General features: G+C 56.2%; 3 protein-coding genes across 3 annotated transcripts; 1 reads left to right on the plus strand and 2 right to left on the minus strand.

Annotated features, from left to right (window-relative positions):
- Nucleotides 1-1,545: 1,545 nt before the first annotated feature.
- On the minus strand, nt 1,546-2,350 carry PTH2 (parathyroid hormone 2). The gene is made up of 2 exons (XM_010993198.3): nt 2,229-2,350; nt 1,546-1,742 (listed from the first exon to the last, which is right to left on the minus strand). Exons 1-2 carry the CDS (start codon nt 2,348-2,350, stop codon nt 1,568-1,570), a joined length of 297 nt encoding a protein of 98 aa, XP_010991500.3. The 3' UTR covers nt 1,546-1,567.
- Nucleotides 2,351-4,773: 2,423 nt separating this feature from the next.
- Nucleotides 4,774-7,062, plus strand: GFY (golgi associated olfactory signaling regulator). The gene is made up of 3 exons (XM_010993197.3): nt 4,774-5,953; nt 6,228-6,401; nt 6,835-7,062. The coding sequence occupies exons 1-3, from the start codon at nt 4,774-4,776 to the stop codon at nt 7,032-7,034; spliced, it is 1,554 nt and encodes a 517-aa protein (XP_010991499.2). The 3' UTR covers nt 7,035-7,062.
- Nucleotides 7,063-7,365: 303 nt separating this feature from the next.
- On the minus strand, nt 7,366-18,081 carry SLC17A7 (solute carrier family 17 member 7). Its single transcript, XM_010993196.3, has 12 exons — nt 17,815-18,081; nt 13,430-13,682; nt 12,333-12,451; nt 11,929-12,043; nt 11,763-11,850; nt 11,425-11,511; nt 11,191-11,333; nt 10,407-10,556; nt 10,096-10,228; nt 9,320-9,430; nt 9,024-9,151; nt 7,366-8,774 (listed from the first exon to the last, which is right to left on the minus strand). Exons 1-12 carry the CDS (start codon nt 17,874-17,876, stop codon nt 8,481-8,483), a joined length of 1,683 nt encoding a protein of 560 aa, XP_010991498.3. The 5' UTR covers nt 17,877-18,081; the 3' UTR covers nt 7,366-8,480.
- Nucleotides 18,082-20,726: the final 2,645 nt, after the last annotated feature.

Below are 20,726 nucleotides of genomic sequence, written 5' to 3' on the forward strand. Positions count from 1 at the left end.
TAGTTCTAGTTCTCCATGAGAGTCGTCGAATGGTCTGCTCTTCTAAAGTTGCACAGATTTGGGTTCCAATTATCCTCTGTCCTTTACTAGCGCTAACTAACTTGGGGACATTACTCCTGACTTTCAGTCTTGTTTATTTGTAAAATTTGGCCAACTCTAGTTGGTCGTGAGGAGTACAGTTACTCATTGTTCGGTGTATCTGAGTAACAGGGAAACAGGCCCCACTCCACAGCCTAAGGGCCAATTAGGACGCGGTCCGCCTCTTGGAAATGCAAATTATGGGAGAGCTTGCCAATCACCAGGCCTCAACCCCGCCCCCTTTCCCTACACCGACGCGCCCAGCCTCTTCTCTAGACCAACCAGAGCGTGGTCCGCACGAGCTGCGCCCTGGGAACGCAGTTCAGAACCCTCAGCGTCCGGCTGGGAGTGGGTTGCCATGGTCGCCACTGAGAGGCGGGGCTGAAGGGCTGGCAGAGCTTCGAGAGAGGTAGATTCTGATTGGGTGCTTCCTCGCTTCCTTCACGGGTGGCCCAGGTGTTTCGCTGTCTCCGCCCGATCCTTCCGCCTGATGCTTGCCCCTCTCTCCTCTCCTCCCGCCCAGACCTGGCGCCCCGTTGGTCTCCCGGGAACGGCGCCGTTAGAAAACCCTGAAGAAACTGCTGGAGGCTGCTACGAGAGAGGCGGAAACCTTTTTCTAATAGTGCATTTTGCTCCGTGACAGGCTCTGTACTTAAGTCTCATAGTGTATCTGGTTATTTCTCAAATGAGGAAAAGGAGGCTCGAAGATTAGAAGCCAATATCACACAGCTAGATTTAGGGAAGCCTGGTCTTGAGTGGCAGATGCATCTCCAGAGCCCCCCGGTATTTCCACTGTGCCCAGAGAGAAGTCAGGAAATGAGAGTAGAAAAAGCAAAATTCAGAGAAAATGAGAGCTGGGAGAAAGAGACCGAGACCTAGAGGAATAAAGAAAAGGAAGATACTAAGTAGTCAGGCAGAGAAAAAAGAAAGTGATTAAAAATGGAAGCAAGAGTTTTGAGGAGAAAAGAGTAGAGAGAGGAGACAGAGATCCCCAGAGGGCCGGGAAACCAGGAGGTTGAAAGGTAAGTGTAGAGACTCAGAGAGGACAGGTACCCAGAGAGCAACAGAGACCCAGAGAAGGGAGCAGTGACTCAGAGGGGAACAGAGACCTGAGAGTTTACAGAGAACAAGAGAAGAAGGAGATAGAATCCCAGAGAGGACAGAGACGCCGGGGTGGGGTAGGAACAGGTACGCTGGGGGAGAGGGACAGAGGCACAGAGTGAGAGGAAAGGAAAGAGCTGGGCCGAGGGTACCGGTGGTGCAGAGCAGAGGGAGATAGGGAGACAGAGAATATGAGTGGAGGGAAAGATGAGAAAACAGCGGGAACTGAGGGGCTAGACACCAGCGTAACGGATGCAGGGCCCGCCCCTAAACAGAAACACCCCTCTCCCCCCACCCAACACACGCGCGCGCGCCCTCACGCACACACACAGGAGGCGCAGTCCAGACGCACAGCAGGGTCTTTATTAAGGTGGGGCGGGCAGAGCGCTCAGCGAGCGTCCAGCACCAGCAGCTTGTGCATGTAAGAGTTCAGCCAGTGGCGGCGCTCAAGGGCGGCCAGCAGCCGCGCGCGCTCCCGAAAAGCCGCATCGTCCGCCAGCGCCAGGCTCCGCCGCGACTGGGGGGCGGTCGGATACATGCAAGCCCGGCGCAGGGTGCGGAGTCTGCCGGGAGAGGGAGAGGAGCGATTACCGCCTGTCCGGGCCCCCCGTCCGCCGCCCCGCCTGTCCTCCCTGCGGTCCAACTGGAAGACCTGTTCTAGTGGCTCGGTCTCTGTCTCCTTGTTTCTCTCTTTCTCTGTGTGGGTGTCTGCGGTCACCAGGTTCCTAGCTTTCTGAGTACAGAGACCCAGGCTGACACCCTTGTCTGGCCCCAGGGCCCAGCTCATGCCTGGCACACACTATAGACCCAATAAACGTTGCTCAAGGAACAAATCCGTTCCTGCTTTGACTCCTTTCAAGTCTCTCCAAAGCCTTTCTCAGAATCTCTCTGTATCTCTTTCTCTTGCATATTCCCTGTCCACCTCCCATCTCTGTCCTCTCTCTGGGTCTCTGTCCCCCTTTCTGAGTCTCTGTTCCCCACTCTCTTTGGGTCTCTTTCCATCTCTTTGAGTCCCCAACCATCCTGGGAGACCTGGACGTCGCCAGTACCTGAAGACCCCCGCGGGCGGCAGGGCGACTCCTGAGGCAGTGCGGTGGCCCCAGGGCACAAGCAGCAGCAGCAGCAGCAGCAGCCGCACCCGGGGGCTCCTGGGTACCTGGCGGGTCTCCATCACCTGTGGAGAGACAGGGAAGAGCTCACTGAGGCCCGTATCCTGGCCCAGAACCCCGGACCCCACCACCCAACCACCCTCCGCAGCCCGTTTGATGGGTCCCCTACCGCGCAGTGGGCTCAAGCACCGAGGCTGGCAGCCCCCTTATATCGCCTCCACAGCCCCCGCAGCGGACAATGACGCAGACCAGGGGGCCAGGGGCGCCGGGTCAGCACCCACCCCAGCTCATTAGGAGCTGCCAGCGGTAATGAGGAGCCGGGGGTGGGGGCCCCGCGACCGCCTTGGCGGCCACCCACTAATTGGGACCAGGAGCTGAGACCTGAGGAGAATCGGGAGGGGGAGAGACAGACAGACAGAGAAGTGGACACAGGGGGGTGTGTCAGAGGGATAAAAATAGAAATCAGCGGAAGGACCATCAGAGCAGAAGCCAGAGACACAGAACAGAGACAGGGGAAGCAACAGAGGAGGGACTGATGGGGAGAAGCAGAGACACAAAGAGAAGTAACCATGAGAGGGAAGGACAAAGACAGAATGACAGAGAAAAGGAAAGAGAGGAGAAACAGAGCAACAGAGGAAGAAAGGAAGAGAAAAGGAGAAAAGAGAGGGAAAGGGACCACGAGAGCAAGCTAGAGATGGAGGATGAGGAAAAGCGCTTTCTCAAAATGACAGAAGGAGCTAGAAGCACAGCAATCCTGGACAGAGTTGTCCAGAGATAAATCCAGGCAGGGAGAGAAGCAGAAAGAGTGAGGGGATTGGGGAGCGCGGCAAGAGAAGGCACAATGTACGTGTGGTAGGAGGTGTGGAGGCAGGTATAGTGACAAGTAAAATCAGGAAAGTCTTAGTCATGCCTCCAAGAGGGCGAAGAGACAGACAATGATCCTGACTACCCTAAGGATGTGTTCAAGCCCTTCTCAGGCTCCTAACACTGGCTCTTAAGAGGGTGCTCTCTATACAATGGACTGTTAGGCAAAGGTCGGGGAGTCTGGGTCTCTGGTTGACAGGATGTGGGAACCTGGACTCCTAGTTCCCCAGAGAGGAGGAGAACAGGGCCCGGATTTCTGGATCGAGGGGAAAGTCTATGGGTCCTGACTTCTGGGTCTAGAAGTGGGAGGTTACCAGAGACCTGGATTCCTGGATTTGGGTGTAGGAGAGGGCAGAGCTGGGTCACCTGGTTTCTCAGGGAAGATAGCTTGGTTGGGTCATCCCTCCACTGATGATCCAGCCCCAAAGTCCCTTCCCCACTCCAGATATTGTCCTTTATTGCTGTTCCTTTAAAATCCCAAGCCTGTCACTAGGCTCCCTGGATCCCCAGGGAGGGGTCAGGTGCATCACCTGTGCCCCTGGGATCCCACCCCCTGCTTCCCCTCCCAGAGCCATTCTACAGCATTTGCCGATCTCTGTACCCAGCTCTGCTCACCTGTTTTTATCTTGGACCCCATTGGAGCAGGTAAGAGACCCCAGGACCCCAAGTGACTCTATCCCATTTGGGTGTCTGCTGGCCCCACCCCCACCTGACCACAGACCTAGATGTCTCTGCCCTAGACCAGCTCCTGAGACCTTGGGATCCCAGCTCCATCCTCAATAAACAGAGACCCGAGTCCTGCCCCACAGCTCTCTCCTCCTGAAAACTGAGGAATCTAGACCTCTACACCCCTATCTCTGGAGGACACAAGACTCAGAGTTCCCAATCTCCTTCTAACTCAAGACTCAGGAGTTCAAGACATTCATTTCCTTCTCCCCTGTAATCCAGTCCCCCAAGCTTTACTCCTTCAAAATTCTAGGCATCTGAACCTTCAGGCCTCTCTTTTCTAAAGAATTAGGAATTGAGACCCACAGTGCTCTCCACCCTCTGGGAACCAGGAGTCTGAACCCCAAGAAGCCCTCTTGACCATAACCCAGGAGTCTCCCTCCTCCCCCAGTTCCAGGCATTCAGTACCCCTCCTCCCTCAGATCCAGGCGATCAGGCCCCCAGCCCCCAGACGTTCCTTCTGAGCCTCCTCTAATATAAACAACTGTTGAGTCAAGGTGTCCTCAGGGTCCTAGGAGAGAAAGGGATCCTGTGTCCCCTCAGAGGTCTAAATCCTTCGAAGTCGAAGTCAAGGAGGTCTGGGGGCTTGGAAAGGTGTCATTATTTCCCAATTTTCCCGAGACCCCATCCGGGAAACAGGTAAGGAAATTACGACTCCCAAGAAGCCCCGCGCCTCAGTCTCCCTTAGCTACAGCGGCTGCCGCCCCACAGCCTTTAGGGAGTTGCTTCTCATCCTTTCCCTGGCGCCTAGCTAGGCCTGGAAGCTACCCAAGGACCAGTGGGCGTGGCCTCTGGCGTGGGCGTGGCCTCAGGAGACGGCTGTTGCTCCCGGGCTGCTTCGGGTTTTAACCCCTTCCTTCCCGCTCCTCTGCTGCTATAGGTGCCTTCCAGAGCTATGAAATCCTTCAGCCCGATCCTCTTTCTTCTCGTCTTCCTCTTCGCCCAGATGGGTTCCAGAGCTGCCGCTTTGGCCTCACTTCCTGCGGGCTCCGACTTCCCAGGGATGGGCCACCCCTCTCAGCCCTCCCCTCATGCTTCTGAAAATTCCACTCTCGATGAGCCTAACCCAGAATCCCCTGGCACTGCTTATCTTGAGCCCTCCAAGACACCTCATGCGGTTTCCCCTGAGCCCTCCCATCTTGACCTCCCTGAGACCCCCAAAACTGACCTCCCAGAAACCCCACACCCAGAGTCTCCTGAGACCCCCAAACCTAACTCACTCAACACCTCAATATCAGAATCCCTTGAAACCCTCCAAATTAACCCCTCCAAAATGACACATCCAGAACTTTCTGAGACCCCCAAACCTGACCCAACTGAAATTCTACACATAGAATCCCTTGAGACCTCTGAACCTAATTCCTCCAAAACTTCACACCCAGCATTTCCTGAGACCCCAAACCCTGAACCTACTCACACTCCACACCAAGAATCCCCAGATTTTCCCAAACTTAACTCCACTGAAATCTCACCTACAGAAGCCCCTGGGACCCCAAATCCTGACTCCACCAAAACTCTTGGACCCAAATCTCCAGAAACCTATGATCCTAACACCACTGAGACCGCAAACTCTGAATTCCTTCAGACCCCTCAACCTGACCCTACCAAAATCCCCCACCCAGAATCCCATGTAAGCCACAACACCAATCCCACTGAAATTCCCCCAACTGAATTTCCCACAACCCCCTACCAAGATGCAACAGAGATCCTCAAGACCTCTGACCCTGAGGTCTCCACTAATCCTCACCCAGAAACACCCGCTCCCTTCAGGGAAGAAGTTACTGCCCTAAATGAGCTGCCCTTGAAACCCAGCCCAGAAACACTTGCAGTCACCCAGATCGACCCCCTCAAATTGCCCACCTCAGATTCTCCTGGGACAGTTGAGCTGAAGGCCCCCCAGAACTTTAGTCCTAAAGGGCCTGACGGCCTTTCTCCCTCAGCCCGGATTGCGGGGCCCCCTGCTCCTCCAGGGCCCCCCACTCAGCCGGCCCCTGCCACTCCGCGGGCCCCCCAACGGCGCAGCCGAGGTGAGAGAGTCAACACTATCATCGTGGTGGAACGAGTGGAGGAGACCGGTGAGGGGCTAGGACCCAGACTCCTGGGTCCGAGGGAGGAGGGTCCTGAGAGCCAGACTTCTAGGTGGAAAGGATGAGGGGGGCATTGAAGGCCCCTCTCTAGGGTCTGAGAGGGGAGGAGGCTGAGGGCTGGTACTGTGGGGTCTGACGAAGGAGAAGCTGGGGGCCAGGACTCCTAGATCGGAGGGAGGAAGGTAGGATCTGGATTCCTGGGTCTGAGGGAGGAGGGGGTTAGGAATTTAAATTCCTCAGTTCCTGGACCTCCTTCCTTCAGGCGTGACCCTGGTGGGGCGTCCCCGGGGCGCGGCAGGCGGAGCCCTCTGCCTATTCTTCGCCGGGACAGGGCTACTTATCAGCATTTTCCTGCTGCTGTGGTGTCTCTACCGCCGGGCGGCTCGACACCGGCCCTTCGCACACCACCGGCTTCCGAACGATGGAGATGAACCGGGTGAGTCACCCTTGCAGCGTCCTGCTCCTTAAAAGCCTGCGCGTTTCTTTAACCTGGTTTCGCCTGGCACTTTAGGGCGCCCACCTAAAAGTACAGGTCCCCACCCAAGGTCGATAGAAGCCCTAACCCCTCCACGGTCAGGTCCTGCCCTCCAATTCTCTAAAACTTCACGCAAACACATCCGGTTCTGCCTCCAGCCCAGGAGAGAGTTGCAGCAGACTCCGGGCCACGGGTCCCTACAAGCCCCGCCCCCGCCCCTCATGAAGCGCAGCAGGCCCCGCCCCTTAGTCTAATCAGAGGCTCTTTCATTTGAAAACTCAGCTCCAATGGATGGTCAGAATCCTTTCCCCATTCTCCACATTGGCCAGCGGTGCAGTAGAGGGGATGGGCCCCCTATCAGCCTAGGGGTGACCTGCTCCTTTGCTCCCAACAGTTATGCATTTGGACGCCCCGAAGGACCCCTATGATCTCTACTTTTATGCACCGGACGCCTGGGTTCCTTCACACATCGCCACCAAGCAGCCGCCGCCCACTCCTCCGCTGCCGCCCAAGCTGCCCCCGCCGCCTCGCGGGGTCCGCCCCCAGCTCCTGGAGCCTCTCTCCCCCGCCACGCTTCCCAACAACTTCGTGTGAGCCTGGCCAGACCTTGGCCAGCCCCAAATAGAGGAAAGATTCAGAGGTTCTGTCCTCCTGGCCCGTTTTGCTACATAGTGGTCCTCTAGGATAGAGGGTCCATCAGAGATGTTTTAGATGTGACCAGAGAACACAGTCTGAGGCACAATAAATCACGTATTCCCACAGCTAGACAACTCCTCTGGCCTGAGTCCTGAGGGAGGAGGGTGGCTGGGGTCCTAGGATACCAGGTACGAGGGAGGAGGAGGCTAGAGGCCTGGACTCCTGGGTCTGAGGCGGGAGGGGGTTGGGGTTTGGACTCCTGTGACTCCCACTGCCAGTGACGACTGGGTGTGTACAACAAAGCATTTTATTGGGAGAGGGGCAGGGCAGGATTTACAGTCACAGAGACAAGACACACAAAGACACAACCCTGCCCGGGGTAAAACACCCCCTTCCCCAGCCCCAGTCCCTTTCCTGGGATTCTGTGACTTCTATATATGTTCCCCAAATTCTAAGCCGAAATAGGGGAGTCTGAGAGGGAAGGGATCCCAGATTTGGAGTCATTCAGCCCCTGAGGGACAACAAATGGCCACTGAGAAAATGAGGGTAGTTTGAAACCACCCAGGAGAATAAAGTGCTAAGATTCAGGGGGAAGAAGGAGCATCTTGAAACCACCATGGGAAAGTTCAATGGTGGTGGCTTCAAAGCTTAAGAGTAGATGGACTTGTGCAGCCGCTATTTAGACCTGAAAACCATGTCAGAAAAAGTGCATGGGGGCGTAGAGAGGCATATTGTTAAAACCATCATTTTGGTTGTTTCCCTAGGCGTTGTGCTAAGCTAGGGAGAAGGTTTTGGGGAATTTGGTGCTTCAGCAGAATCTGCTGGTGGAGAGAGGGGTGAAAAGTTGGGTGGGAGGGTGCTTGAAACTGCCATTTCCCCTCAGAAACGCTGGTGAGAATCAATCCCTAAATGGCAGGGATGGGTGATTAGTTAAGCCAACCTGGGAAGTGCAGAATAGGGTTGGGAGGGATTTGAAACTTCTAGAGGAAAACCTTGAATTTTTCTGAAAGAAGAGGCAGGCTGAGTAATCTCAGGGATTAGCCCAAATCCCTGGGGTTCAAAGAAATGGGGAGGTGCCCAAAACCACAAGAGAGATTAAGAGATTGAACTGTCCATTCAAATAAAGCCCTGAAAGGAGAGACTTGAAACCACTGAGGCAGAACAAGTGGAGAAGGGTACCTTTAGGGAAATTTGGGTATCCTTGAAACTGCCAGTCTGCAGCTTCACTACCCCTGAGAGGCAAATGGGAAGGAAAGAGGGTTTGACAGCACTAGGAACAAGGGAGAGTGCTTCTTAGGCCTGAGGCAGGACGCAGAGGACTGGGGTTCCTTGATACTGTAAACTCAGGCCAGAGATGTGTGGAATGGAGGACCTGGAAACTGCCATCCAGTGGGAGGCACATGGTCAGTAGCCCCGGACAGGGGGTGGGGGTCTTGGGGGTTGAACTGTGCTGTGTGTGGCTCCATAGGAGGGAGGGGGAGCAGGGGGTGCCCCGGGGGGCTCAGCCTCATCCTCCATTTCGCTTTCATCACTGCCAGCCAGCTGGTCATGGCCAACAAAGCCACATTTCTCTTCGCTCATCTCCTCAGGCTCTGCCCACGGCTGCTTCTCTCCGGAAGCGAAGACCCCGTAGAAGATGACACCCCCGTAGTGCACCAGGGAGGCAATGAGGAACACATACTGCCACTCCTCCCGAGTCTGTGGGGGGACATTGGGGAGGTAAAGTCAGAGGACAGAGAAACAGGAGGTAGAGAGAGGACCTGAGGAGGAAGGGGGTTGGGGTAGAGGTACAGGGTAGGAAAGGCCAGAGAAAGGAAGACTGAGATACAGAAAGAGGCTTAAAGAGACCCAGAGAGGGCAGGGAGGGAGCCCAGAGAGGGTGATGCATGTCAGGAGGGTACCAGACACAAATTTGGAGGGCAAGTGGGTCAGGGCGGGCGCACGGACCTTGTGCTTAGTCATTGCACCCACGATGATGGGGCACACCATCCCCGACAACGTGCCCACGCCGTTGGAGATGCCCATGAGGATGCTGGCATAGCGCGGGGCGATGTCCAGGTGATTCACGTTGAACCCTGGCGAATCGAGCCAGGACGCGTCACGCCTGATTCTAACTAACCTCCCGCTTCCCCGCCGCTCTTTCTGATCCACCTTTCGCGAGGCTGGGAGGTTCCCTTCCTGAACCAGGAAGTTCCCCACAGAGCAGACCAGAGTCCCCCAAGCTGCGGATCCGCGGTTCTCACCGGAGATGGCGAAGCCGCTGAAGCCCACTGCGAGGACCAGGAAGGAGATGGCCACCCCTTTGGAGTGCGAGTAGCCGACCACTAGCAGCAGCGTGGCTTCCATGCCAAAGCCTATGGAGGGACGCCTCATCTGAGCACGGGCCGCCCCAGACCACCTCTCCAGACCTGTTCCAGCCCCAGCTAGCCCCTATTCGCCCCCTTCTGGCCACTTCCAGGCCTGTCTCTAGCTTTGTCCCCTATTCCACCCGCGCCTGCCCTAACCAAGCCCTTACCTCCTCAATGCCTGGCCCTTGACTGGGCGCACAGGCTCCAACAACCCCAGCTGTGTCCTCCATGGCTCTACCCACTGATTAGGCCACACCCTGAAGACACAGGGTCCAGGCTCCACCTGTGCATCTTCACACCTTTCCTCTCTGTCCCCATTCCTTACAGTCAGACCTTTGTCTCTCCAGGTTCTCCTTTTCATCACCCGGTTACCATCCTACTCTGGCCAGCCTAGTATAGGCCCCGCCCTTCCAGACCCAGCATGGTCTCTCCTTTGCTCCACCTGCAGTCACACCTGTCTTGCCCTTCTACGCCTTGGCCTCCAAGTCTGCCACCTGAGATTCTGTTCCAGCCAGGCGGGTCTCAACCGGGGTCCGCTTTTTCGGACAGGCCCCTGGACACGCCCCTGACTCCGCCCCCACTCTCCCATGGTCCCACCCCCTAGATCCTCCCCATCGCGCTCTTCTCCTTCCAGGACATCCCAGACCAGGTCCAGGCCCCGCCCCACTCACCCCCACAGTTCATCAACTTGCGCACGTTGGTGGTGGACATGATACGGCGGCTCCTCAGGAAGTCGGCGATCTGGCCGCCGATGGGCACGATGATGGTCATGACCAGGTGGGGCAACGCTGATACCAGGCCCACCTGCGCCAGCGGGCGTACAAGGAGGAGAGCTCAGGGGCCGCCCGCCCAGCATCTCCACCCTGTTCAGGCACTATTGGCTCCTCCCTGAACCTCGTGCCAACCCCTTGGGATCCAGGCCCCTCTCCTTTCACCTCACCCCCGCAGCGCCCCCGGCCCTCCCCTTCCCTCTGGGCCCAACCTTGCTGATCTCGAAGCCGAACACTTCTTCGAAGTAGGCGGGCTGGGAGATAAGGAGCAGGTAGAATGTCCAACTGCGGCAGAAGTTGGCCACAATGATGGCATAGACTGGCATGGACGTGAAGAAGCGCCGCCAGGGTGTGTTAAACTTCTGTGGTGGGCGAGAGGAGGAGCAGTTAAAACAGAGACCGGGGCTGGGTGCTCCCCGTGTCCCTTGAGGGATCCCACTGTAGTCCCAGAGACCCAGGTTTCCGACCTCACTAAAACCTCCAGGGATGCAGGGTCGTCAGCCTGACCAAATCCCTGAGGGAACATTAGCATCCTAGCCTCACAGTGACACCAGGGATGCAGGTCCCGACTCTACAGTAGCCCTCAGGTTCGCAGGTGTCTGGACCCCACGAACACCTTCAGAGACCCATAACTGTGGACCCAAGAGTCTCTTTCCATACAATTACGCCCCCTAATTCTACCCTCACCCACCCCAAAGTCTAAGCAAAACCCTGCATCCTAATCCGCTTCTGCAGGTTTAACCACGCCCATCAGTGGTTACGCCCAGCTCGCGACCTAGCCTACCAATCCCGTCCTCCTGGGGCTTTTAACCCCGCCTCCTGCCGTCTCACGCCACCCACCTTGCGTTCCCATCACATCTCCTCTAATAAGAGTCCACAGAAACCCACCAAGATCTACAAGCAGTGCGGGTTTGAAGCCCCTTTTTCTCCTGCCTCCGTGCCTAGGAATCCCTCCTCGCCCCACCGCGCCCCCGCCCTGCAGGCTTGGGCCCGGACCGTGACTGGGTTCATGAGTTTGGCGCTCTCGCCGATGGCGTCCTCGATGTACTTGCGCTCCTCCTCCGAAATGCTGGGGTGCAGGGCCGGGGACTCGTAGGAGACGAGCAGCCAGAACAGGTACCAGAAGATCCCGAAGCTGCCTGAGGGGGTCAGGAGGGGGATGGAAGCGAGGTGACGACCGGCCTCGCTCTGCCCCAGCGCCACCCGGACCCAGGCGTCCGGGCCCCTCACCGTAGACGTAGAACACAGAGCTCCATCCTGAGTACTGCACCAGGACCCCGGCGAGAGGCATCGCAACCACCGCCCCAGCATAGGAACCTAAAGGGGAGGATGCGGGATGGAGAAGAATCCCATTTTCCTCAGATGCAGTAGTGCGGATCCCCAGCCCTGGCCTTTCTGGGACACAGCCCCTCCTCCCTCAGACACGTCGGTCTGGGTCACCAGTCCCCTCCACTCTCAGACCATGGAGTCCAAGCCCCAATCCCCCACCTCCCTCAGACCTAAGAGTCGGAACTCCAGGCCCTTCCATCCTCAGACCCACAGGTCTGGATCCAGCCCCTTCCTCTCACCGCAAAAGGCTGTTGTCGCCAGGCGACTCCGCTCTAAGGGCGGGGCCCATTTGCTCCAGATCCCGTGGCAGGCGGGGTACGTGACACCCTAGGGAGGAGAAAACCAAAGTCAACGAGAAGAGGTGGTGCTGTAACGGCAGCGGGGTCATAGTGGGCAGGGCTTTACCTCTACCAACCCCTGCAGGATCCTCACGAAGATGACACAACCGTAGTGGACGCGGGCAGCCGAAGGAATCAGCATGTTTAGAGTGGAGGTAGCCACAATAGCAAAGCCGAAAACCCTGATAGGAAGAGTCCATGTTCGAGAAAAGAGTCCAAGTATCCTGCCAAGCCTAGGATTCTGCTCTTTCCTCCCACAGCAGACCAGGCCCTGCACCCCCAGAACCCCACGCCCCACCTCCTCTGTGACTCCCAACTTCCACAATCGCAAACCTCGCCTTTCCCTAAGGCCCCGCCGCCAAACCCAGGATCCTCCCATTTTCCCGGAGTCAGTCCCCAAAGCAAGACCACACCCTCTAACTCCCACCACAACGCTGCAGTTTTTGCCCACTTTGAGACCCCACTCCGTACCTGTTGGCTGCGAATTTTTGGCAGATAAATCCTCCAGGAATCTGGGTAACAATGTAGCCCCAGAAAAAGGAGCCGTGTATGAGGCCAACAGTCTCTGGATCCCAGTTGAATTGAGCTTTCTGTGGACCAAAAGGCGCATCAAACCAGCCGCTCTGCCAGGTTCTGCTTCTCCACCAATCAGCACCCACAGACAGTCTCTTGGCCAATCAGCAACAAAGATTCCCTCTCGCAGTCAAAACACCTGCCAATCAAACCTCAAGCCATCCACCACAATTCACTTCCTCCATGTTGCTAGGGCCGCACTACCTTGGCAACGCGGCCTATTGCTGCCTAGAAGCCTAGTGCTTCCTGCCTCAGTATCCCTTCCTGAATGTCTAGGGGCCCATACACGAGAGTGGAGATTCTTTTTCCACTTCTAACCAATTTCCAAACCGTTTGCGGAGTGACCTGTATGGGGTCTAGGTAGGGACAAGAAGTAGCCAAAGGGTTGGGCCTGATTGGAAGGGAACAAGGGGCGGATAGGACACAATCCAAATCAGGATTTTTTTCTGAGGCTGGGAATGGGGGCATGACCTATACTTAAATTAGATAAGAAGAAAGTCTGAGATGAGACAGGGCTTTAGACAATGGCTAGAGCAGATAGGGGAGGGATTTAATCAGTGGAGGAATTTCAGAAAAGCCAGAATCAATATTGACGGTGGAGCCTGAGATGAGCCTGGGATTAAGACACGACACTGGAACAGGTGTGTGATGCAGGTGAAGCAACGTTGCTGTGAGGCCCCAGATGGAGCAGGGGCAACACAAAGGGAAGATAATGCTGAGCCGACCTCCCTTCCTCCTCTTCTTCCTCTCCGCCCCCATTTGAAATCAGAGGCTTGAAATAAATAGGGGCGGGGCTTCATTTAGATCTGGACGGGGCTTAGGAAAGGGCAAGCCCTGCGGTGATGTAGATTTGAGGGGGCAGCACAAATGGGCGGGGCTACTCAGACTGCGGTGCGGAGGGGGCGTGGCCTAGGCCTCGCGTGGGCGAATGTGACGTCATCAGAGGGCGAAGGCAGGTTTATCTACAGCCTCAGGTAGCTCCCGCCCTGGGCTACCTGCACCACCACGTGGCCTCCGTGGTGGGTCGTGCTGTTGTTGACCATGGAGACGATGGCCACGCCCAGGTTGCAGCGGATGCCAAAGCTGATGCAGAAGCCCAGACCGCTCATGATGGCGATAATGTAGCGGCGAGGGAGACCAAAACAGGTGCAATCCACGACCGGCGGGTCCCGGGTCTGCGTCGTCACTGGGCGCCCATCAGCACTCAGCTCCAGTGTCTCTGCATCTTCTTGCCGCTTCTCCAGGAGACTACGAGGCAGTAAGAGTCAGCCGCGGATTTCCAGGCCCCCTGCCCCCTCCCCCTGACACAGGAGTCCAGGGAAAAATCTCCCACTTTTCAGGACTGGATTCCACGCTCGCACTCCCTCTTTCCCCAGGAGTCAGGCCCCTAACTCTCTTCTCCCCCCAGGATCCAGGAATCTGGACTTCCTGTCTCAATCGCCCTCAGACCAAGGATGCACACCCTCAGCCCCTTCCTCCCTCAGACTCAGATATGGAACTCCTCAGTTCCCTTCTTCCCCCAAGAAGTCACCTCTTGACTCAGTTGTTTTAGACCCACGCTACTCTTTGCAATCCAAAACCCTGTTCCACCAGCCCCCACCTCAAGGCCCAGAGACTCTCTCCAGCCCCCTCTTCCAGATGTGAGTCTATTTGAGGAAGCAAAAGGCGCTAAGGAGATGCTTCAGCAAAGGTGTCAAAAGAACAGATGCTTCTCAGCCACGACTGCTATATATACCGACCCCTCTCCTCCCCTGCCCCCTGTGGCATGCCCTTTGCTGCTTCTGGGCCCCAGGTGTGGGGCTGACATCCAGCTGATTCCATTCAGCCACTGGAAGCCCATTCCCAGGGAATCAGGGGTGGGGAGACATCCAGGGCACTGGAATCTAGCAGCCTAGTCGGATATCCCTGGGGAATCTTGAGTTCAGGCTGTCAGCCTAGGAGGTAGGGAGGGGGAGCGACGGGTGGTGCCCTGGCAAGGGACAGATGGCCCTGGTAGGGGGATTGGCTCAGTCCCCAGCATGGCTCTCGCCCCCGCCTGTTCTGGATCCAGGATTGAGTCTGTGATGACGGATAGAGTACTTGGAAGGCCACCTCAAGTCCAGAAAGAGGCTGCAGGGAGAAAGAGGTACCCTGATACAGGTGTGGAAAGATCCCAGAGGCTGGTGACAGAGATGGGATGGGGGAGGTGGGGCAGAGGCCAAGAGAAAGAGGGACAGACACAGAAGGAAGGAGAGAGATCCAGGGATAAAGGGACAAATATTTAGAGAGGGAGAGATAAACATCCAGACAGAAAGAGAATAAGACAGGGGCAGAGACCCCAAGAGAAGGGGGCGGGACAGAACAGGGACTCTAAAAAGGAAAGAGACAAAAACCCAGAGAAGGACCCAAAGACAAGGGGGACAGAAACCAGGGAAACAAAACACAGAGGCAGAGAGCCAGAGTGCTGAGGGAAAGATGGAGACTAGGAGACTGAGGAGAGACAGGCTGAGGACGTGATTTGTGAGGTGCAGCCCCACTCTGAGGCGGGTAGGCAGCCAGGGAATCGGGCTGGATCCCAGGAAGGGGCTAGAACAGATGGAGGCGAGGGAGACTGGGACGGGGGAGGAAAGAACAGCCAGACGGTCTGGGAGGAGGCGGGTGGAAGAGATGAGAACACAGCCATCCTCCCCATCCTAGAACTTAAGGAAGTGGGGGAGGGGTTAAGAAACGGCGTGGCTTGGGGAGGGGTGAAAGAGATTGGGAAGAGTGGACAGAACCTAGGGACATGAGGAATGAGACCCTGGGGGAGGGCCCGGGACAAGGAGGCAGAGAGAGGGGAATGGAAGCCCGCAGAATGAACAGTGCAGGGTGGTAGGTTCTGCCCCCTCCCATCAGAACATGTCAGCCAATGAGATTAGACTCTCACACCCAGGTTGCTCTAAGATGCTTTCCTACCCTGAAACTCAAGACATGATTGCAGCCCCTGAAATTTAATTGTTAAAATTCAGTGTTAATATTAGGACATGTCAGGTCTCAGATCAACGCTTTCTAAACTGAAGGGGGCTGTCTCAGTATCCCGCATCTATAAAATGGGGACAAGAGTAGAATGTGAAGTTACAAAGTGGGAACTTCAACGGGATATTATCATTTCAGAAGAAGAGAACCAGGAATGCAGAAATGAAGGCAGCCCCAATGCTTCACAGAGGACAAGATCAGAGAGGGGAGAACCTGAATGGGGATTCCCTCTTTGGATGCCTGGAACTCAGATCTAGGGACTTGGCGATGAGGAAAAGCAGTGCTTAGGTGGCAGGTAACCAAAAGGAATACTGCGTCTCAACCTCCCTCTCTCTGGGTCTCTCCTCTGCTTCTCTCAGATTCTCAGTCCACTTCCCTGTCCCCCACTCCCAAGGTCTCTGTCCCCTTATGTCCCTTTGGTTCTCTCTTATGTTCCCATTGTACAACTAAGGAAACTGAGGCTCAGGAAGCGGAAGTAGCATGTCCAAGGTCACACACAAGAATAGTGATGGGACCTAATCATTTCCTGAGCCTCAGCATCGCCCCACCCAAGGCCTGGCTTTCAGTAAGGAGGCATTTTGGCTCCTGTCTCTCCAGTATCCCCTAACCCCCACATGTCCTTGTCCCAAGTCGCCCTGGGTTACTGTCTGTTTCCTGGTCTGAGGGAGTTCTCCACCCACTCCAGCATCACACATCTCGAGGAAATCTGCAGCCTCCATCACCGACTTGGGAGGGAGACTGACCTGGGTCCAAACAACGCCATATATACTCATCCATCCATTGATTTCTCCCTCTTTTACCAACTGTGCCTAGTTTCCCCAGCTTCATCTAAAGGATTAAAAGGAATCAGGGTGTTGTGTCCAACACAGGACATTCTCCCCTGTGACCAACCATCAAATGAACCCCAGGATTCAGAAGCAAACGCTCTCTGGGCTCAAATTCCTTGGTGACTGTCTTGGTGGGAGCCCTGAATTCTGGGGTCTCTACGGGCCCAGGAGGCAGCTCAGAGAGGTGAGGGTAAGGCAGAGACAGACTGAGAGGAACCCAGACACAGCTGAGAAGCTGGGAAGTGGAGACAGAGGGAGAGGGCCCGAGAAACACATCCCTCCTGCCACCGCACCCCCTCCAGCCCCCTCCATCAACACGTCTCTCTCCCTCTCCTGACTTCACACTGATGTATTTTGAGAAACTCGTGAAAGGAGGTGAGAAAAAGGGTGGGGAGGGGCTGGAAGATGGGGAAAAGAAGGGGTGAGGTTATCTCAGCTCCCCCACCCCCTCTCCATCACTGCGCCAACTTCCGGCCCCCTCCGTTCTGTCCAGCCTTGTTCCAGTCTCTCAGATTATGAGAGGGTGGGATGACTTTGGAGCTAGGAGGTGATCTGCAGCAAGTAGAACTAGTATTAGACCTGGAAAACGACTTGCATGGTCTAGTGAGATGAACCAGGGTCAATTAGATTGGGTCAGAGCTGTGGGCCAAGGGGACCCAAGGGTCTGAGGGAACAGTGGCAGGGGCATGGTGCCGATGAGGCCATCTCCTCCCTGCACTGTGGTCAGATATTTTTAGGTTTCTCCGCAGCTGAGTAATTTCTCTGACTTGGAGCCAGGGCTGGGGTTGGGGGTGAGAGACTTGGGAGAGGTGTCCAGACTTTCCTGAGGGTCATCCAGGTCACTGGAGTCATCTCCTTGGCAGGGAGGAAGTCCCTCTGAACTCTAGCCTATATCCTTTGGGAAGTCTGTCCTACCCCCAGGATCCTAATATTTGGCCTACAACTCCCTTCTCCACCAGAGACCCAGGTTACCCTGGCTTCTTCCTCCCAGCTTAACTCTCCTCAAGGACAAGGACCAAAGGGCCCCAATCCGATTTAGTGTCAGATTAAACTCTCTGAGAGACAGAAACTGACAAGCACACAGAGATGGAGAGACCCTGGGGTGGGGGAATAAAACACAGAGAGGGTCAGAGACCCAAAAGGAGAGGGTCAAAGACCCTGGAGAGGGGAGGTAGAAGATTGAGGAGGGGCAGACTCCGAGATAAAAGGAAATAAAGACCTAGACAGAGGGGACAGAGATGCAGAGAAAGGGGGCAGAGAGAAGACAAATGAATGGAGACCCAGAAGTGGAGGAGGGAGTCAGAGACCTGAAAGGAGGGGGATATATAGTCCCAGAGAAAAAAGCAGAGCCTGGGGTGTGGTGGGGCGCAGAGAAATGCTGGATGAGACTGGACCAGAGAGAGCGGCGCCGTCGGAAACCGAGGGAGGAAACTGGACAGATGAGTGGTCCCCCACACATCGGTATCGCCTGTCCAGCTGTCCGTCTGCGCCTAGGTGGGAATGAGCATCCTCCTCGGACCCTCGCACTCTTCCCCGCCCAGGACCCCCACCACGCTCACCGGTGCAGCTTCCCGAGGGCGCGACCCGCTAGCTTCCGAAACTCCTCTTGGCGGAACTCCATGGCGGCTGCCTCTGCTACCAGTCCCCTCCACCCCGCCGATCCCCCCGCCCGCGGGCCCGGGCGGCCGCGTCCGGGTTCCCGGGGTCTGCCCCGGCCCGGCGGGCCCCGCAGCTCCGCTCGGGGGGAAGGAGGCTGCGAATGCGGGGTGCCTGGGGGTTGTCACTGGACTCAGCGTTGGGAGCGGGATGGGGCAGGGAGAGGCCCCGCCCATCCCTTCTAGACCCCGCCCCTTGTGTTCTAGCCCGGCCCACCTCCATCCAGGTTCTTGCCCCGCCCTTCGACTCCAAGACCACACCTCTGGGTTCAGAACTCACTTGTCTGGGTTACTTCGGCCCCAATGCTGTCCCTTCCCGGAGTTACTCCCTCCTCATCCATCCCCCACAGCTCCTTCTATCCCAGATTTTCTCTCTTCCCAAGTTGCTTTTCCCATCTGAAATTTGCTCCCCTCAAATTTAGTTCCAATTTCGTCCCCGCATTTCCTTCCCCTACAGTTCCATCTTCCTCTGAGTTTCATCCTCCCAGTCCTATCCCTCCTAATTACTGTGCCCTCCAGTTCCACATCCTGCCCACCGCACTCCATCCTTAACCTGCCTCATCCTCAGTTCCAGCTCTCTCACTCAGATGGTTCTTTTCTCATTCAGTGAATTCCTTCCCTCCTTGATTCCAACCCCCATTTCGATCTGCCCATTGTCCCTTCTAGTTCTTCCCATCCAGTTTCTTCGCCTTTGACTCCCATCCACCTGTTTCCATGTCTCTCCAGTTCTATTTCCCCTCTAAGCGCATCCTCCCATCTAGTTCCTTCATTTCTGATTTCTTTCCTCATGAGTTCCATCCCCTAGTGTTATACTCACCCCCAGTTGCTGGCCATTATTCCCTCCTTACCCTGAGTTATATCCCCGTCCTTTAAGTTCTGTCCCCAACCCTTGAAGTTGTATCCCCTCCCCCTTTGATATTTCTCCACTCCCTGAGTTCTGTCCCCTCCCCTGGGATCTGTCCATGCTCTGATTTTTGCTCCCACCCCGTGGAATCGGCACCTGGAATCTGCCAGTCTGAGTTCTGTCCCGACCCACTGAGTCCCTTCCCCCTGGGATCTGTCCTGCCTCTCTGAGATCTGTCCCCGCCCTCTGAGTTCTTACCCCGCCCCTGAATTCCAGCCCTGCCCTCTAGGGTTGAACCTCGACTCTCTCCGTCCCCAGGCGGCTGGCAGGTCTCGCCCTGCTCCTTTCTCCGCCAGCCCCTCTCCCCGACGCTGAGTTCACCTCCAGAACCAGGCCCCAGGAGGGTGCTCCTTTCCTCATTGCCTCCCTGCGTCGGGCCAAAAATGTACTGGGGATGAAATTTTCATGATGTGGCACAGGTCCACGAGGGAGTGGGAGGGAGCAACCGGCGCGGCGGGTGGGCGCCACGGAAGAGGGGAACAGCCAGCCACTGCCCGCTGCAGCTTTTCGCCTCTAGCTTCGTTTTGCTGGATCTCTGGGTGTCACAATTTTGTCTCTGCTTGAGAAAACCTCGGATTCCCAGGGAGGAGAGGCTGGGGGCTGGGACTCCTGGGTCTGAGGGAGGAGGGAGCCGGGGGCCGGGACTCCAAGGTCTGAGGGAGGAGTAGTCCGCGGAGCCGTCCACAGGCGCCACCCTGTGGCGGCAGAATTTCGGGTCTGGGTGCGGAGGCGGCGGTCCCGGCTCTGCGCCAGGTGTGAAGGTGGAGCAGATGGTGAAGAGGAGGGAGTGGGAAGGGGCCCCTGCCGCTGCCAAATCTCGGGCCTTCGCTGGAACCATCACCATGGAAACCGAAGAAGAGAGAAAAGACCCAGCCCCACTCTTTCCGGACCCAGGAATGAGTGCTTAAGCCTCCCACGGAGGGTTTCCATTCAAACTACAAGTCCCAGAGGCCGCTGGACTTCAGCGTTTGCTTCGGAAGGGCCGCGTACTCTGAGGGCAGCTGGGAGTTGTAGTTCTCTGAGGCAATGGGCTGAAGCTGCGTTGCGCCCTCTGGTGGACACGGCGCCCAAGTTCGCTTCCGCAGAGGCCCTACAGACCTTACCCAGTGTCATCATCCCCAAACCTTTTCGTCTGGCCCTCTTCTCCCCCTTTCCCCACCCAATTCACTCCATCCCGGCCACACTACCTCCTCGCTGTTCTTCCAACGTCTACTACTGAGGCTCCTGCCTTTACCTCTCTTCCTAGGACTCACTATGAAAGAAGACGATGTTGGCAACCATTCATTAATTCAACGAATTATTTGAATTCCTACTAGGTGTCAGGCATTGTCGCACCATAGTGGACATAGCTCTAAAAAGAGTAACACTAGGTGTTGGGGACTACAAGAGGAGGATTCTAACTCAGCCAGGAACGGTCAGAGGAAGATTGAAGTTTGAAAAGCTTTCTAGGGAAAGCTCACTAAAAGGGATGACCGAGTGTGGGAGTCGGGAAACGTCCCCTGTGAGGGCAAACAGCTAGTTGTCCTGGAGTAGACCCGGGTAGATGTAGTGGAGAAGAAGATGCTAAGTAGAGGGAACAGCCAAAACTAAGAAGAGGTGCCAAAAAATGGGTGTGGTCAGGACACTGTTCAGTTTGACTAGACTCAGTGGGAAGAAGACAAAATGGGGCACGAGGGGGACCAGATCCTATGGAGTCTTTTCCTAGGGGCCATAAACAGGAGAGGGGCAAGGTCAGCTCTGGGGCCTCGTGGGAGACTAATAAGGGGAGAGACTGGAGGCCAGGAGGCCAGGGAGACGATCCCAGGGAGAGGATGAGGGCTGAGATAGAGCAGTGACCCCTAAGGGACTCCAGGACTCCAGTCCAATGTCCCTTTTCCCTCCCACTCCCCATGTACTCCTAGCCAGACACAGA

This window comes from Camelus dromedarius, chromosome 9 (assembly GCF_036321535.1).
Source record: "Camelus dromedarius isolate mCamDro1 chromosome 9, mCamDro1.pat, whole genome shotgun sequence".
Taxonomy (NCBI): domain Eukaryota; kingdom Metazoa; phylum Chordata; class Mammalia; order Artiodactyla; family Camelidae; genus Camelus; species Camelus dromedarius.